The 19,281-nt window shown below is 35.4% G+C and overlaps 2 protein-coding genes and 1 long non-coding RNA gene across 7 annotated transcripts in view; 2 read left to right on the top strand and 1 right to left on the bottom strand.

Annotated features, from left to right (window-relative positions):
- LOC133524203 (sodium channel protein Nach-like) overlaps positions 1-4,036 on the bottom strand; it is a 16,343-nt gene extending 12,307 nt beyond the window's left edge. For both annotated transcript variants that reach the window (XM_061860087.1, XM_061860088.1), the window contains exons 1-6: positions 2,786-4,036; positions 2,399-2,605; positions 2,155-2,320; positions 1,934-2,079; positions 1,572-1,713; positions 259-339 (exon numbers count right to left, since the gene is read on the bottom strand). In XM_061860087.1, the coding sequence (XP_061716071.1) occupies positions 259-339; positions 1,572-1,713; positions 1,934-2,079; positions 2,155-2,320; positions 2,399-2,605; positions 2,786-3,018 (975 nt within the window). In that variant the 5' untranslated portion in view covers positions 3,019-4,036. The remainder of the gene's footprint in view (positions 1-258; positions 340-1,571; positions 1,714-1,933; positions 2,080-2,154; positions 2,321-2,398; positions 2,606-2,785) is intronic.
- Positions 2,554-19,281, top strand: LOC133524208 (uncharacterized). 4 transcript variants are annotated; one of them, XM_061860099.1, is made up of 3 exons: positions 2,554-2,751; positions 18,366-18,565; positions 18,822-19,281. In XM_061860099.1, the coding sequence occupies exons 2-3, from the start codon at positions 18,371-18,373 to the stop codon at positions 19,035-19,037; spliced, it is 411 nt and encodes a 136-aa protein (XP_061716083.1). In that variant the 5' UTR covers positions 2,554-2,751; positions 18,366-18,370; the 3' UTR covers positions 19,038-19,281. The 4 variants fall into 4 exon arrangements, with proteins under 4 accessions (XP_061716083.1, XP_061716082.1, XP_061716081.1 ...); XM_061860098.1 differs by lacking the exon at positions 2,554-2,751 and adding an exon at positions 10,495-10,595; XM_061860097.1 differs by lacking the exon at positions 2,554-2,751 and adding an exon at positions 12,002-12,369.
- Positions 15,485-17,857, top strand: LOC133524211 (uncharacterized). Its single transcript, XR_009800344.1, has 2 exons — positions 15,485-15,827; positions 17,131-17,857. It is a non-coding gene; the product is annotated as an uncharacterized LOC133524211 (long non-coding RNA).

Here is a 19,281-nt window from a genome sequence, read left to right as displayed (position 1 = left end):
TGGGTAGTGACCCTGCCTAACTGCTGCCTATGAAGCCGATAGTCCTGGGTTCTAATTCTGGTAAGAGCATTTAGTTGTGTCATGAAAACAGATATTTATTTTGTTCCTGAGTCATAAGTATGTATTTATCTACATACTATATACGGATGTTTACCGTCACCCTGGACTGATAGTACAAGCTTTGCTTAGTTTGGGGCTAAATAGGTCGATTATCTGTGTAAGATTACCTATCCCCAAATATTTATTTGTTTGACTTACTTGAACGCTGGGGCTTATTATTTTCATTGAAAAACTTCCGCTAGGCGCATCAGGAAAATCATAAGCATCTGAAAACTGTAACTGAAAACATGGAGATAGATTTAATTATAGATAACAACAGCTTCCGTTATCGTTAAAAGTCAAATGAACCCGCCGCCAAAAATTGTTATACAAAGAAAATATAGCATTTAGAAGTTTTCTTTATATAGACACGCGGCAGCGTGTCCAGCCAAGTTCAAAGAAAAAGGAACTGGCGACGCAGCAACCGTGTGTAATATTAATATTACACTAACCATTTGAGCTACTTTTGACCCCCTAACAACTTGAAACCTATTTAACCTACACACATGAAATGTGGCACATTTGTGACTTTCCCAAGCAAAATGTTGTCGTTTACCATAAGGACGAAATTTGGTTGTATCTTTATACGAATAACCTGTAAGAGTGTCCTTATGGCAAGCGACAATGTGGTACCTTTTGCTTGATAACGACACATTTATTCAAGCCCCTTTAGCCCCTTAGCTTGTCTAAAATAAAAAAAAATCATAAACGTAGCTCAAACAGTAATTGATAAATTAACGTTTAAAAACCGGTATTTTTGTGACTGACTGACTTATACATCAAAAACCTAACCACAGCCTATTCCACTTCCAGATGACCTAGAAGCTTGATATTTGGCATCAATGTACACTAGGGGTTTTCAGAAAAAAATGCACCCGTTTTGCCTTAATTATCCTTAATTCTCCATACAAAATTTATTAGTCAGTTTGGTAACGGTCTAACGGTCGATACAACGTATGGTTAACTGCGTTACAAAACTGACAATTAAAAGTGGGACAAATATATATTTTTTTTGCTTAAATCGATAGTGCTCATGATTGTGAGTAGAAATAACCCAAATGCAACGCGCATGTAACGCTTCTGGAGGTGCAGGCGTACATAGGCTACGGAGACTGCTTACCATCAGGCGGGCCGTATGCTTGTTTGCCACCGACGTATTATTAAAAAAAAAACATGGCAGCATTTGAAGTCGACCACCATGCCTTGCTAATGATTTTCTACACAGCACAGAACTTAGCATCCATATACTCGTAGATCTCAATTATTTTGTCGGCGAGGCAGAAACGACACATAGGTATTCTTAATATTGCACTTAGCTCTCATTTCCCATTTATGTTTTAGTTGGGATATAATACTACTCACTCTAATTACTTTCTGTTATAGTTTCTAGCAACTAAAACGAATAGTACCAGACATAGGTACTATTAGTTTTAGTTGCAGCTAAACTGAACAAAAACAGTAAAATAACTTACAATCGAACCGAGAGATGGAATGTTGTAATAAAAATCGTCACTATCGTCTATTTTAAGTAGCACTTTGAGTCCCATATCGAAGTCAAAACTGGACTTGTTTCCGTATTTGTACATATCGATGTTTCGGTAATCGCTCTTTCTGCTGAAATATTGTGAGTTAGTCAGGTGTATTCATATTTTAAAAATTGGTTTTTGGATTTCTATAGATACTTAGTATCTAAGAAATGCATGAAGTAAGTAATAAGAATCCTGTATTATTGGTCATTATCGAGGTATACAATCCACTTATGTAACTTTTAGAGAGTGATCATATCTATTATTTCAGGAAAATCGATCAAAACTGTCTGAAGAAGAAAACTTACTCTTCAAAAATATCGGACTGTCGTAGGTAGTTGAACGTGCAACAAAAACCGTTCATAGTCAGCCGGAAGTTAAACAAGTGATTACAATCCTCTGCCTTGTCGTTCCAAGCACATCGCAACAGCAAATCGTCGCAATGCGGGGTCAGCTGCAAACAAAAATCCTAAGTTGTAACTACGTGTACGTGGCACATACCGTATTTTGAAAATTAGATAATACCCACATCTCGCATTAGCTCTGTGACGTCGTAATCACCCAGTGCGACGTGGAGTTGCTTCGCTCGCAAATTGTCCCCACTTAAGCCTTGCAAGTTGTATAACTGGCCCAGACCAAAAAGGAGCGACATCATCTCCGTTTTATTGTACTTCTTGTTACGTTCCTCTTTAAGTCTGAGTAAAAAGGAGTGAAATAATTTAGATGAGCTTGCTTTATCGTGTGTACTTAGCGTGTGTAATTTTGAAACTTACAGATTTTCAGCAAGCTCGGTGACGGCGCGCTTGCTGATCCTATTATTCGAGCAGATCCCCACAGCTGGGAAGATTATGGTGCTAACGGAGACACCTTCAGGCATTTGAGTGGTCACTAAAGGCGCCTTATAGTACTTACTAAAAGTAAACCAGACCAAGGATACGGAACAGATCAATGCACTGATCAGGATTATGACCCAAATGATCCTGTGGAGATAAGTTACGTGACATAATAGTGCTAAAGTTGTGTAATAGAGTCTGTACTGCAAAGATGTAATTACGACAAACAAGTCTAAGCTGGCAGCAACACAAACAAGTTAAAAACAACTTGCAATAAGCATTAAAACGAACAGGTAATCAGTAAGTACTTTCACGTGCGGATATTACCTCTCCATATGCGTCGTGTTTTCGTTTACTAGATGTTTAAGTCCACATATCGAAGATTCAGAGCAATACTCTTTCCCAACCGTCTTCATACTATCTTTTATCGTTTCATATTTCGAATATTCTTGTGATTTTTTTCTATAACGACGTCGATATGCTAAAACGTAAGGAGAATCCTCTGAGTTCATATTTAGTGATTTATTTTCTTCGAAATATAAACCTGTGGGTTGATTCATTGGGAAACTCGAAATACACTATAGAATAAATGACATTTAAAAATGTACTGCGTAGGCCAGCCACACTAGTAGTTAAATATTCGATTTCTGTGATAAAATCAAACTCTATGCTGGGTCATTTGTTTTGATTGATCGCTTCTTCTCGTGTTCATTGATACAGGATGTTTATTTATTGCAGGTGCCTAAATAAACATCCTGTATAAAAGCTTATTTTATTCTAATCGGTCTTTATAGTAGGTAAATTTTGCTTAAATCTTACACATGTAATAATTATAGCCACCAACTAATCACGTGCTCTGTCTGTACCAGTTGCAAAACTGGTTGCCAAACAAAAATAACCATCTTCGTAACCACCCACATTCTCTCGAGTATTGCTTTGCCTTGTATCTCGGTATAAAGTCTCCCTGTCTCTCTCTCTCCCATTTACACATAGTTTGCTCATAAGTATTATCTGACATTTTAGTAGTGACAACACTGACAAGTAAATGATAAAGGCTGTCAATCTCCATATAAAATTATATTCTTCGTCATTATGCCACCGTGGGCCACTTAATGTTATAGCAAAATTTCCTAGCATTTCTGGAAACTTTCATGAGAAAATTCTCATTCAAGTTTTCACTTAAAAAGTTCCTGTTCAGATTAGGGATTATTTGTATGTTTTTAGCTGTTGATGACTATTTCAATTAACATTTAAGGCACTATTGGCGCCTATTTCAAGTGTCATAGAAATCGAATTCGAAACTAACTGTAAGAAAGTTACGCAATAAACGTGCAGAAAAAAATACCGAGAAAATTTCATGTGAACTTTGCAATTTTTGTAAATTCTCTATGGCACATTGCTAATCTAGACCCTTATATGTATTTTGCATTCGCTGTGACGGTCTGTTTAATTTACCACTCCTTCCTCCCGAACCTGTGTCCATCCCAAGGCTAAGCCCTTAAACGTTGCGTTGTAAAATGCAAATTTTCATCCTAATCTGTGTTTAAGAGGGGTTTTCCCCTCTTTAACACAGTATCAGTTAGACTAATATTTTGTAATTTTAACAAACCGTGATATCAATTCGTCACGTATAAAAAAAAGCGGCCAAGTGCGAGTCGGACTCGCCCATGAAGGGTTCCGTACCATTTGTGACGTATTAAAAAAAACTACTTACTAGATCTCGTTCAAACCAATTTTCGGTGGAATTTTGCATGGCAATGTATATCATATATTTTTTTAGATTTGTTATTTTAGAAGTTACGGGGGGGGGGGCACATTTTACCACTTTGGAAGTGTCTCTCGCGCAAACTATAGAAAAAAAATGATGTTGAAAACCTCAATATCATTTTTAAAGATCTATCCATAGATACCCCACACGTATGGGTTTGATGAAAAAAGATTTTTTGAGTTTCAGTTCTAAGTATGGGGAACACCCAAAATTTATTGTTTTTTTTTTTCTATTTTCGTGTTAAAATCTTAATGCGGTTTATAGAATACATCTACTTACCAAGTTTGAACAGTATAGCTCTTATAGTTTCGGAAAAAAGTGGCTGTGACATAATCGGACAGACAGACGGACATGACGAATCTATAAGGGTTCCGTTTTTTGCCATTTGGCTACGGAACCCTAAAAATGTGGTGTTATATTTTCGAGTACTTGAAACCTGGATCTGTTTCTCGTCGTTCTGGCTTTAACCTATTTCATTTAATTGTGTAATGTTTTCATCTACCCTCGAATGGCTAAATATTCCATCTCGTTTTAGGTTCTTTACTAGGGCGAAGTAATAGCAAATATTATAAAACTGAAATACTATTGGTTAATCAAATCACCCCGACATTTTTCTAGATTCGTTGTTAAGTTGAGTAAGTACTTAATATATCATGATATTCTGTAAGTTTTGACACGATGCCAAGTAATAAGAAGGTATAGAGAGAAATGCTTGGAACACAATTTTTGACTCCGTAACTTTGTTTGGACTAGTTAGGAGGAGGTGAACTTATCAAAAGTCCCTGCCTCCCTGGTCGTAGCCCTTGAGCCGGGGGGAGAGGCGGATTCACCTCCTAACTCGTCCCAACAAAGTAACAAAATCAAAAATTGTGTTCTAAGCATTTCCCTCTACAACTTTTTTGAGCATTAATTGCCTAGTCTACACATCGAGTTAAATAGATTGACGTGAAGAACATTCTTGCCCAGTAAAATACCTTATTGAGGTTTATTTACATTTTGTTAAATACCTAAACAAAGAGAGCCACTGACTGTATTTTTTATTAGCTCATCTCTGTTCGGTAGTAAAGGCCACTCCTATTCTACCAATCTACGTCTGGCAGTCTACGTCGAAATAGATATAATTCGGTTGACTAAGTTCGAACTTGTAACCTAAGATGCGGTCTCGGTTGGTACACTTAGTGCATTACATAAATTATGTAATGAATGGCAATCCGCATAGGTATTACGGGCAACGATTACCGGTCAGGCGCTCGGGCGGCCATCACAAATGTACTTTTTAGTACCGCTTACCAAGCACTCGCTTCAGACGAACCAATTTAAGAAGGTCTTTACTGGGACTGTTCTGTTTTGTTTGAATCCATTCCGTTCTAATTCAATGTATCACCAGCGTACCGAGAGACATGAAAAGCAGCCTTTTAGTATCATCTGGCACATTTTACCTCAGCAGCGAGAACATTATAGAGGTAATAAAAGCGGCATTAATTTTTATTTAAGTACTTTTCTATTTACACATCTTACACTACGAGTATTTATTTATAAAAAAATTGTTATTAATATTACAAGCAACGCGAGACATTTCAAGGGACAGAGACTAATTTTGTTGTATAATTCCTTTTAAGAGCTTAGAGCCCCATACGACCATTTTAAGTAAGAAATATTTTATTTATAAAACAACTATGAAATAAGATAACATAAGATTTATTGTTTAACAGTGTACAAAGACGTTGACAAACAATAATACAATTAAGAACCAACAGTTTATCCATCACGGACGTACAATATAATTATAACTAACCTAAAACTAAATAACAAAATTAATACATGCATGCACTATTATCATAATTGTCAAACTCTTTTATGCTGTAGAAAAATCTACTGAGAAGCCATTTTTTTTTATTATTTTGAAGTTTTTACTCTGTACAGACTTTATTTCAACAGGCAACTTGTTAAAAACTTTTATTGCTGCAATGTAGGCACTTTTATCCATAAGTTTATTATTTACCTTTGGAATGCGACAGTTATATTTATATTGCATGCGCAAGTTATCATTAATTGTGGTCAATTTTGTGAAATACTCTCCATTGCGCTTTACAAAGAGGCAAAGCTCAAATATGTAGATTCCAGTTAAAGTTAAAATCTGCTTTTCCTTGAAAATATTTCTAAATGAGTGACGCTTGTGGAAGTGAAACATGTTTCGTAAGCATCTTTTTTGTAACCTGAATGTAGATAGAACGTCAACACAATCACCTCAATAAATGATGCCACATGCTTTTGCAATTTTACAGTTTAAATCTGCAATATGAGACTTTCAATTGAGATGAGAATCTATTGTAATTCCTAGGAAGTTAGCACTGTCCACTTGTTCTATTGTCACCACTCCTTGTTTAACGGTGATAGTGATAGACATAGGAAGTTCTATAATTTCTAAATTGAATGAGTTTTGTTTTGTTTAAATTTACGTTCGTTTAATGTTTTCAGCCATTCAACTACAAGTCCTAGTGTGTTATTTATACTGTGTTCAAGTTGTTCATCTGTTAATGATCCTGAAAATAAAAGCGTAGCGTTATCAGCAAATAGATCGCATAGTTAGTTAACAATTTTGGGTAATTCATTAATATAAATTAGAAAAATTAGTGGACCCAATACACTTCCTTGCGGTACTCCTACGTTGACAGTTTCAAAGTCGGATAGTTCCTGCTCTATAGATTTTGTTAAATTATTAAACGATTCTATAACTGTCGCCTGCTTCCTAAGTAAGTTTTTAAAAGTTTCAGAGCATTTCCTCGTATTCCTAATATTTCTAGCTGACGAAAAACAGTAGTAGTACCTGGGCGACCGCGCTTTGCTCGGTTATAACTATTTATTGTAATATGGTGGTGTATAGGTGATAATCTTAACTAAATTTTTTTACTAAATTAAACTTTTCTAAAACAATAAAAATTAAAAAATTATATATAAACTTGAACATAAAAAAAAAACAAAAGTTAGTCACCGGGCGAGATTCGAACCCGTAACACTCGTTTAGCAGTCCGCGTCTTAACCCGCTGGACCAGACGGACAGTAGCGGGCAACACGAAATTAGCGACCATATTCTGCGTCGCAAGAAAAACGCATGAAAACTCGAAAACACGCGTTTTCCCAAACATAAGACTAATCTAGATAGATTGTATACCCCCAAAAACCCCCATATACCAAATTTCAGCGAAATCGTTAGAGCCGTTTCCGAGATCACAGAAATATATATATACAAGAATTGCTCGTTTAAAGGTATAAGATTATGAAAAACGCAATCAAAGGCTTGAGATAGTTCCAACAAAAGAGCAAAACATGGTCTTTTATTATTAATCTCATCCCATATGTGCATAAAGATCTTGAATATTGCCATTGATGTAGATTTTCCTTTCTGAAATCCGAACTGATTTGGATTAGGTATTTTGTTTGCTTGTATGAAGCTAAGTAAACTATTGTAAATAACTTTCTCGAAGATTTTCGAAAATGTTGGAAGTAGGTAAGGCAATCGGTCTATAATTACTAATTTGATCCTTCTCACCTTTTTTATATAAATATCCGTGGGTGATTGCCTAAGACGAAAGCTGTGTAAGCGAATGTAATAACAGCCGAGGTCTTCTCACCTTTCTCTGGCCGGCGCCCGTCACGTGCGTTTGCGCAAACTAATCTACATTCCCAATCTCCAGTGTTTCGGAAGCGGCAGCATTAACAAAGGCTGTATTTTGCACAAGGTCGTAAGTCGAACGTTTAATCATTGATTAAGTAATTAATTATAAACCAGGTTATGTTATACCACGCAATACGTCTGCTACATGAATGGTATTAGTGTCTTAGAGAAGTCAAAAAATTCTCAACATTGTGAAACTTCCACATGGAAAAAATCGAAACTTCCTTTATTTCTTATCAAGTTTCTCAGAAAACTCGAGTAACTTTATGGAAAATTCCCGCATTTGGCACAGTTGTAGCTTGTACTGGTACTGGTAGGATATCGGTAGGTACTAACGGGACTGACTGGTGCTACTGTATCGGCACTAACACCCACCTGAAGGTTATTACCCAATATACCTTCCAATATTGGTATTAAGTAGGTATACAAATGCTATCGAATACATCGAAAACAAAATTATAGTTTGTACCAATTACAACCAAATTTTTTTAAATACCTATACCATGTCCCATTATGCATTCATTAATCACACATTATAAATAAAACCGGGCAAGTGCGAGTCGGACTCGCGCACGAAGGGTTCCGTACCATTATTTATAAAAACGACAAAAAAAATATTTGTTGTATGGGAGCCCCCCTTAAATATTGTTTTTATTCTGTTTTTAGTATTTGTTGTTATAGCAGCAAAAGAAATACATCATCTGTCAAAATTTCAACTGTCTAGCTATCACGGTTCATGAGATACAGCCTGGTGACAGACGGACGGACGGACGGACGGACAGCGAAGTCTCAGTAATAGGGTCCCGTTTGACCCTTTGGGTACGGAACCCTAAAAAACGCAAAGCGATAGCACTGTAGACAGCAACGATTATATAAACAATGAAAATAATAAGCTCAGCTCATAATAGTCGAAGAGCTCCATGAATCTTGTCCTACAATTTGCAAAACAAAAGGTTTATTTTTGGCTCCCGCTGCGTAAAATAATTTATTGTTGCTCCAAGTTATGGGCTTATTATAGGCACTAAATAGGGACGCTATAAAACAAATGCCTTGTAAATGAGTGGACTGGTGTTGTCGCAGAATACAAATGAAAACGTTTTTTGTACCTACTGTCGGTCTCAGAAACTCCTTAAGAATGAATCATAAGAAGAACGTTTTTGTACTAGGTACCTTGTATTGTACATTATGTTTTGTAGATATAACCGCTAACTTAAACTAGACATAGGTAACCTAAGGCCAAAAGTATGGAAAGAACGTTGTTTTCTTTAATGTCTCGTGTTTCTATCTTTTTTTGTATGTTTGTTACCTAAAACTTACATTAGGCAACCCCAAAAGATTAAAAATATACGCTAAATATTAAAATATCCTAAAATATTGTCAAAAAGAAAAAAAGTAGGAAAATGTAACATTATTTTAAAGTGTTGTTTTATTTACATTACAATTTCTCATGCTTTGAAAGAGGGTCTTTGTTGTTCTAAAAAGTGTGCAGAGAGTGATACGTTTTTGCACAAGACCAAATATTTATTAGATAAATTTTATCCTGAACTATAATATATCCTGCTGATTCGTATAATAAAATAGCGAGGGTTTACTTCTTCATTCTTAGTTGGTTCGATTCCCGGGTGAGACAAAAGAATTTTAGAAGATCTTTGGATGCAGTTTTTAAATCAAAATAAAGGAATATTTCTTTCAGTAAAATGAGCTAATTAAAGGATTTAAAGTAGTTCCCCTCCAGGGCCCATAGATTTTTTTCCATCCTGTATACTAAAATACCTATGTACTGTAATTAGACGGAACCATGTCACAATGTCAATAACTAATTGCGGGGTTCTACGATGACCCATAATTTTAAAATATTGATAGGGGATGCCGATGAACTGTTGTTAAAAGTCCTACCCATGTATTAGAGGAACAAAGAATAGTAAGTATTTTATTTATACAGTCTTGATATAATAGAGAGCTTTTCATTTCAGCCGAATACCGTGTTTAAGCAACGAAGCTTGTTGAGTTTCCTAAGTAAGTACGAGCTTGAAAAGCTTGATTATATCACTATTGTATACAATACTTTTTCTACGAGTCATCTAAAATAATACTTGTTTACTATAAAACCTAAATAATTAATGAAAATTGGCAAGTATAGTAGAAAATGTAGTACAAAAGACATAAACGCGCGTTGAATAAATATGGTCATGAAATAGTTGCCCGTTTATGTCTTTTCTTTGGGGATGCGGTGGCACGTGATTAGTCAAATTCTTTATAGTTGACTACAGCGTATCGAAATAAATATTATAGTTGTGTTGGAAGCTCATACATGAAAAGTACGCAATTATAGTTTGGTAAACGAAATCTTAATTCAACCATTACAGTCGACTAGTACAGCAATAATTTTGTTTGTGTTTTTTGTGAGAGTTAGGATGGCGGGTGTACCTAAATAAAATAAACAAAACGCATACCATATTTTTGTTCCTAATTTGTACCTTCCTAAAAACTTTTACCTCCCGGTACTTAAAGTTATTACCAAAAACAGTACACCCGCCATTCTGACAGTACTCGAGCAATTCACTAATTCCTAGCGTAATAACAATAATCGAAAAAGGGTTTTTCTTTTAGGAAGAATCCCTGGACACGTTGCCTGGCCTTTTTTAAGACATAATTTTCTGAGTTAATTGAACTTACCAGATTAAATGTGAAAGGTAATAATTGCTGGCGTAATAAAAATAATTGTACCGTAGCGTTTTTGCTTAAAAATTAAATTGGTAAGGATAAAAATGGTAGCGCCTGCAAAAACATAATAGCAATGTAAAAAGTAAAATAAGTAAAATTTGGAAACCACGAATAAAATGCGTCAAATGATGAATATTATGATTGAATATGAAGGTGCAAAAATCGTACAAAATTTGGTTTTTATAGAATTTATTAATAATCGCGCGATCATTGCGTAATAAAAATACACCCGCCATCATGGAGTGCCATTCTGAATCAACTTCAACAACTTCAGTAAATAGTACAAATGAGGTACGAAAATATGGTATACTTTTTGCTTATTTTATTTTGGTACACCCGCCATCCTGACAATCCTGGCTCTCACACGTTTTTTCCATGGTGGAGATATAATTATGTATGGTAAAAAAAACAAAGGAAATTGCTGTTTTGTTTTAGCGGTGGATAATGTGGTGGTTATACTATGACAATTATTAATTTATTGGTATATATTATTCAATATTATTATATCGTATGTACATGCACACCTCACAAAATACCTATTGCTAAACATTTAAAAACAATGCACTTAAAATATAGTCCTTGACCAGTATGACAATTACGACGAAAATTTAAAAACGCTTTTGTTTTTAAGTGTATGTGTCAGTTTTAGGGTACGGTACCGTAGTCAACTAGGAACCCTTATAATTTCGCCATTGTCCGTCCGCGGCTTTGCTCCGTGATCGTTAGGTTCGTGAAATAAGTCGTGGAATGTATTGGGCCCCATACATTCCACGACTCTTCTCTTTCCGAACACTCTTATGCTAGAGCTGCAATTGGGCATGGATACATAAATCACGCATGGCGACAGAACGGTAAAATAAAAACTAAGTACATTTTTTATTTTATTTTAGGATATGATAGAAGAAAAAAAAACATTTTGTATGACAATAAAATGTTTTATTTTTTATTTTATTTGTTCGTTGTAACTCAATGGTGTGAGGTATCGTTGGATAGGTCTTTCAAAAATACGGGATTCCAACAACCATTTTTGATAAATTGAATATTTTCGGAAATAATCGCAGCGAAAGAAATAAATATGTGTCCCCCCTTGGGTCCAAAATATATGGGAAAAATCGTAAAATAAAAGCTTTTGTAGCTGATAGTACGAGTACATGATACTTACTAATAGCCCCCGTTCCGCGGACCCCTACACTGAGCATGGCCTGACATGCTCTAGACTGATTTTTGTAAGTAGCTACCTATTGTCTTTTTCAAAATATGTTGTTAGGCGCTTATATATGCAGGCGTTACTGCGCTTCGTTAAGAATGAGATTGGATTGCAATTTAGGAATTCCAAAGTTTCAGTGACTGCAATGCGCGCAATTCGATAAACGGTGTAATAAAGTAATAATTTATATATAATTAAATCCGTCGAATGGTGGGATTAACGCAACAGTGGTGGTGACCGTTCTTTGGTGCTCGAGGCATGTTCAAATGTGAGGCAACCACGGCGTGGACCGGTGATGCTCCTAAATATTCAATATTAATAAAAATATTGTTTAGTGAAGTGAAGTGTGATTGTGTTTTCGTCAGTGAATAGTTTTTTTAACTAGTGGCTAAATCAATAAGTCAGAATAAATAGATTTATCAATTTAAAAGGTAATTAAAATAAATGTATTCATTATGTACTCGTGTTAATATATAATACTGATGTTGTTCTGGAGCCCGTTCGTTCTCAATAGGGGCATTACACTAAAGTGTCGGGTACGTGTTACTATTATTTTTAATAACACTTCTGATAAAGCTAAGAAGCCAATTGGCATAATAACATTTGATAACTTAGCTTTCAATTCAACGGTATCTGTACACCTTATGAAAGCTGTCTGTATGTATGTATGTTCGCGATAAACTCAAAAACTGAACGGATAACGGTTTTCACCTATCAATGGAACGTTACTTGAGGAAGGTTTAAGTTATATTTTTTTAAGGATCGCTATAATAATACAAATTTCTACAGGTTATTAAATTGACCCACTGATTATCAGTCCGCCGGACGGTATCGGCCTGTCAGTTGTTCGGAACTGTCAACTTTTGTTCTAACTGACAGGCCGATACCGTCCGGCGGGCTGTTAATCAATGGGCCTAACATTAAATAACATTAGACACATGTACCTATAGGCACACATTGTGTACTGCTATTCATTATTTTATAAGTTTTGCTCCCGAGTTGTAGTAAGCCGTCTTCCTCGCATTGTTCCGGCTTTGTGCCATAGCCCGTAGGTGCCGCTTGGCAACTAATGCCGAGAATTGACGTAGGCACAAGTTTTTATGAAAGTGACTTCCGATCCAGAGGAGAAACTAGGCCTTTATTGGGTTATAAGATATTGAAGATAGATTCACGGGTTTGGTGAAATTAAACATTGTGATGTATTTTCAATAGGCATACTCGATATTCGACGCCCGAAGTCTAATGTTGGAATAAATATAATAGGTACAGTCAACGTCAAATATATGTTTGAATTTTTGCCTTATTCTAAAGGATAGTAAGGTACAAAAGTATAAACATATATTCGACATCGAGTGTTCAACGTATACAAGAATTATCTTGTATATAAAGACATCACAATGTACCGTACCTAATGTATTTTCTCTAGTATAATGTAACCCCTAAGTATGGTGTCATGAATTCATATTAAGCAAGGCAGGCTTACTTTGGTTTCAAGTAACATAAATACAAGTAATGTTTATCATCCATAAACATAGCCAGTGTAACGAAACCTGACCGCGCATCATATAGTAAATTTAAATTTTATTATGACCAGTGGGTAGAAAATAGAAATGCGATGTTACACAAACTTAACAATGCATGTTTATGTATGAACCAATAACTTCTAGATCTTTACGCTGTCTCGCCTTGGGCTTCTGAAGATTATCAAAAACCAATGTTTATTTATTACTTAATTATCCTTTTTAACCGACTTCAAGATTTCAAAAGAGGAGGTTATCAATTCGGTTGTATGTTTTTTTTTTTTAATGTATGTTACTCCATAATTCCGTCATTTCTGAACCGATTTATAAAATTATTTTTTTGTTTGAATTCATATACCTATATACAGATTGGTCCCGTTTTTGTCAAAACTCAATTATGATGATGGAATCCATGAGGAATCGAGGGAACTCTTCAAATGTGAAAGGCATTATATAGTGATTTTTGTATTTTCTGTAACAAATCAAGCATTTACATTTAAAAATGTGACATTTTATGAAGTGGAACTGCTGCTGATGATCAGAATGGAACTCTTCAACGACACATAGTACACGTTTGGCGATTTCTCCTCTTCGTTGTGTTTGTTAAGTAAATGAAATTTTCAAAACAATTTTTTGTCAAGTTTGAGTTCTGACGATGGGGTCCATGAGGAATCGAGGGAACTCTTCAAATATGAAAGGCATACATATAGTGATTTTTGTATTTTCTTTGACAAATCAAGCAATTACATTTTAAAAATTGACATTTGATGAAGTAGAACTGCTGATGATGATCAGAATGGAACTCTTCAACGACGCATAGTACACGTTTGGCGATTTCTCCTCTTCGCTGTGTTTGTTAAGTAAATTAGATTTTCAAGACAAGTGGCAAAAAAAACATGTTACCTCCTTTTTTACATAATTAGGCGTAGGACGCTGTCTTTTTAATTACATTGTATGAAATATACAATCAACAATAATCGTTCTTTCACCGGTCTCCCTCATTGAAATCGGTTTTTTTTTTCTTAAAAATTATTATGTATTCGATCATAAGTACCTACCTATAATAGCATACTTATATAGTGGAAACATGAATAAATCAAGAAGTTTGTATACCTTTATTTATATAAAATAAAGTTAAAATGAAATAAATTCCAAAAATCGATTAAGCAGGTTTACACTCTTAATAATCAACGTGCATGAACGTAAAAACGTTACGTGTTGTAAAACGAACTACTGATACAACTAGGTGATTATACCCTAAGCCTTTACACCGGTGCTGGAGTCATCCTAGATGTCGCTTTTTGTGGGGGCCCATCATGTGCCGTCTGCCTGAAATAAAAATGGGTACCGTATTATTAGGCAGGCGTCTGGTTTTTTATCCCATAGACGTTCTATGTCCGGAACACCATTGCTCCGTGGTGGGTAAAGCCTCTTTACTTGACTATTGAGAGTTGATGGAATCTAAAATGAGCTAGGTTATTGGGTGAAAGCGATGGACTAAATACTGGTCTGGTCTATAAAAACATACCATGAGTTACCCACTATAGTGATTATAAATATTTTCCGACTCTTTTTTCATAAAAAGTAGAGCTATAAACAATTAGAAATCATATTTTTTTGATTTTATTCTAATTTGATTAATCAATTTTACACTACTCTGCAAACTATGACCATTTTGTTGCATTTAAGATAGCGAAATATCCGTTTCTATTAAAAAAAAAATACCGGTCGCATTCATTTGATGCCGCATGCTAATATTAGTCTCGGTCACTCGTATTCATTATAAGCTTGGATGAGTCAAGGGTAGCCCCAGTAACGCCACAGGTGGTACTCGTGGGTTTACTTATTTACAAGAACATTCTAGAGCGTTGACCAACGTTTGTTTCTGTTTGATGTACTAACAACAACAACTCATTTTACAAACTTATAGTAGACCTTATTTCGTTGTAATAAGATTTAAGAACAGTCACCGATGATACACTCGATCGTAAGATTTACGCACTCGTTTGAAAGTGAATTTGACCTTAACCAAGTCATTGTCCGGTGTGTTGCGTGTGACATAGACGCATCTTGGGGCATCGTAACGTGACTACATATGCCTATACGGGTATTAGGTATGACGGCATACATCCATCTTTGTTGTTACCGTTCTATAAAAAAGGATGGCTAAACACTTGTAGGCACGTTGTGAGACTGTAATTTTACAACATTGACCCATTAAAATTGTGGTGTGGCATAAGCTCATAAGTGTACAAAACAAGTTTCTGCTAGGAAGCGTTTTGTTTATTTTAACAAAACAGCAATAATTACAGGGAGAATGAGTAAATTAACTGTTAAAAATAGTGGCTCTGCTAAAACTAGTGGCTCTGTTAGCTGAAAACCTTGTGTTAAACTTAGAAAATGTAAAAGTGAGAAATACTCAGTTCGTTGATTCGTTATCACAGTGAACTCAAAATAGTATATTGGAACATAGGGTAACAGCACCAGTGGCCAGCCAGGGACCAGTAGTCAGCCTTTTACGTCGTTTATTGGTCATAAATATCTGGTATATTCGATTAAACAAATCACGAGTAGTCAAATAGGAGCTCTGATTCCTTATTCGTTAATACGTAACGCGGCAGGTGCGGTGAGGTATCGGGGAGAAGAAATATACTCGTTCATAAAGGTGATGTTTGTTGACGAGAGCTAGAATGTCATGTCCGCCATATTTTTTACTGCACGTGGTGTTCTTTTAACGCGTGAGAAAAAATATGTTTTAATTTAAAAGTTACTGTTTTTTGTTAATGATGGGTTTATTGGTTAGTTTATCTATTAAATTGCGTTATATTTAAATAGAAATATCAATATTTAACTTATAAATTGAGGAGGTTGACCACTGGATACCACTTTTTTACAAAAAATCCAGTGCCCAGCCTCCCGCGGCTGACCTTTGGGTTATTAGTTATTTCTTTTATTTTCGATCAAATACGACCGTTAGGACCGTTACATTTACATTTTCAAATTTAGTTAGGCATGTCTCAGTCAATTTAGAGTAAAACCCAGTAGTCAGCCGCATTTGAAATAACGTTTTAATGCGGCTGACCACTGGGTTTCACGGATCCAGTACTCAGCCATTATCTTCCTTGGTACGTCGCTGCCAAATATTATGAACTTTAACTCATTTAAATAAGGTTCAAAAGTGTATACATACTTTTGTTGAGAAATATTCTAATATCTAACGGGCCCCTGCACGGGTTTCACCAGCATTTAAACCGATTTTTAAAATAATGAATTCTATTAAATAAACAGATTCATTAATAAAAAATAAGAAGATAAATACAGTGTTTATTCGTTTGCAAGAATAATTTTAAGCACCTATGGCCTACAAATTTCGTGGCATGAGAATTGTACTTATAAGAGTATATGTACCTACCTATACTCTAGCTTCCTACCTAGGAATGATAAATATTATAATATCGTTAACTTTAATACAAATAATAGTGTTTTTTATTTCATTGTTATTAATAGTTTATAAAGGCTGAGTACTGGGTACACAAAGGCTGCTTACTGGATTTTAGAGGCTGACTACTGGAGAAAAGTGCCATTTTATGTTTAATCTTAATTATAGATATTATAAAGAGGATTGTTATTTTTTGATATACTTTGTTTTAAAACTATAATAAACAATTAATCTAACCATGTTATGCGTTTATTTATCCGACTAATCCTGTAGAAACGTCGAGAGTACAAACTTTAAAAATGCGTTATAAGGCTGACTACTGGTGCCTTTACCCTAAGTCCTTTTTGTAATCTTTCGCATTTTGAAAAAATCCATAAATGGATCAAGGAAAAAAAATCTACTTAATCATAGAATTTGCTAACAAAATTTCACGAGAATCGGTTAAAAATTGCGACCTGTACAGGAGAACATTCGTGGAGAAGTGACTATTAAGTTCTACAGTAAGCTCAAAAGGCTTGTGTTGTGAGACTTTTGGGTACTTAGACTGTCTATAAGTTAGACAACTAGATATATAGGGAACACCCTTGACTCAAGGAACAAATCTGTGCTCATCACACAAATAAACCCGGGACCCTCCCCGGCTTCATAGGCAGAGTCATACTATTATAGTTCACTACTCACTAAGGCCAGACAGATTGCCTTGTATGTAATAGTTGGTAACGATTCTTATTAGTACCTAACCTAACCAAGATGCCTACACTGCCTACAGGGCCTACAAGCACAGTATAAGGAAGGTGTCTTTTTAGACCCAGTACTCCAACTTCGAACATTTTATAACTCTTGTTCGAAATTCAAAATCTCGAAAGCAGGGTTGTGCCAAGGCATTTCTTTTTTTTTTTTTTTTTTATTCTGGTACAATCAGAGTGGTAGATAAGTATATAATAGGCACCTATACAGCATGATTCAGTAGACGTGAGCAGGTTCAAGCCTGCGTATTCAGTAAGTTATTAAGCAACTGGTACCAGTATTTGTGAGATTAACGTTAATTTAATTTTTAATGTTAAATTAATTAAATATGACGGTGAACGATTATATATATATATATATATATATATAATATTATATATGTATATAATAAGCACCTATGATCATTATACAAGGTGTTACAAAAATACTGACGATATATTTGAGAGCACAATTTGTATCATATTCCGACACAAAAAAAATTTTTTTGCGTCAATTAAAAAACCCACTGCAGCGACACTTGCCGAGTGTAAAAGAAAAATAATTAAAAAATGTCTTTAGTTATAAAAATAAAAATATAACTAATATTTTTTGCTCGCCGGCGACGGTGGGCCCGGGCGCAACCCTTAATAAACATGCTTAAACATGCTTAAATCTGGCGCGTCGTCACTTATTTTTACCCGAGAACTGCATTTTTTTTTGTTCGAAGTTGGACTACAGCTTATAAATCGGTGTACACTGCTACGGGTTTAGTCTAGTTTGAGGAACTATTAATTTTTGGATCAAGTAATATTCAGCTTTAATAATTTCCATTTTCCTTAAATTTCAGGCACAATGTGGAAATCATTATTTTTCGTACTGGCAAGCTCATGGCTAGTGAGCTGCGTGCCTCCCCCACACCCCGCCGTGATCCAAGCCAGGCGGGAAGAGGAGTTCCTACCACAGCACCTTCGAAGCAGAGCCCTCCACAACCCTCACCTTAGAGAAATCCTACCCCTGACTAGTTTGCTCCACAGGGGAGAACAGTTGGTAAGATAATAATTTAAAAAAGTAAACCTTTTTAGGGTTCCGTAGTCAACTAGAAACCCTTATAATTCAACACTTCAAGATATTAGGTTTTTAAAACCAAGAGAATACTGAAAAAAAATAAACATAAGTAAATATTAATATCCGAATCGTCAATGCGACAATACAAAAGATAAGTGGAGGTTAATTACAATATCCTAACCTGGCTAAAAACAAGTTTAGAGTGAATACGATAAAAAAAATGTTTTTATTTTCTCAGGTGCATGAAAGGGAATCAGACAAAGTGCCTCGCAGCCAGATATATAACCTTCTGACTCACTCCGGGCTAGTTCCGCGTCGGTTCCACCAGCAACCTCAGTTCCAGTTCCATCAATTCCGGCCAACGCCGCAGTTCCACGACCCACAGTTCCACAGTCCTCCGGTGTTCCACGACCCGCCCTTCTTCCCTAACCCAGATGTACTACAACGCTTGTAGATATCCGCTACGAAATCAATAGGTTATTTATGACTTAAAGTAAACCATATTTGGCAATTATTGCTCTATATTACACGTACCATTAACCTACATGCACCTACTTAATTTTAAGTGTTAAAATATGTCATGTAGTTAGTAAACTCAATTATCGTGACCTTGGTGTTGAAAACACGAAAGTGAATAAATGAGACACGATATAATGCATTTCTGTTTGGCATTGGTTGATTGGTGTAACCTTGAGTGA

This window comes from Cydia pomonella, chromosome 13 (genome assembly GCF_033807575.1).
Source record: "Cydia pomonella isolate Wapato2018A chromosome 13, ilCydPomo1, whole genome shotgun sequence".
Classification (NCBI taxonomy): Eukaryota; Metazoa; Arthropoda; class Insecta; order Lepidoptera; family Tortricidae; genus Cydia; species Cydia pomonella.
The sequence above is the reverse complement of the archived record's forward strand: the minus strand, read 5'-3'. Positions and strand labels throughout refer to the sequence as shown.

Bases quoted from the DNA above. Each gene is read 5' to 3' on its own strand.
- LOC133524208 (XM_061860096.1), top strand. The intron at 18,566-18,821 runs GTAAGATAATAA...TTATTTTCTCAG, and splicing joins TCCACAGGGGAGAACAGTTG to GTGCATGAAAGGGAATCAGA.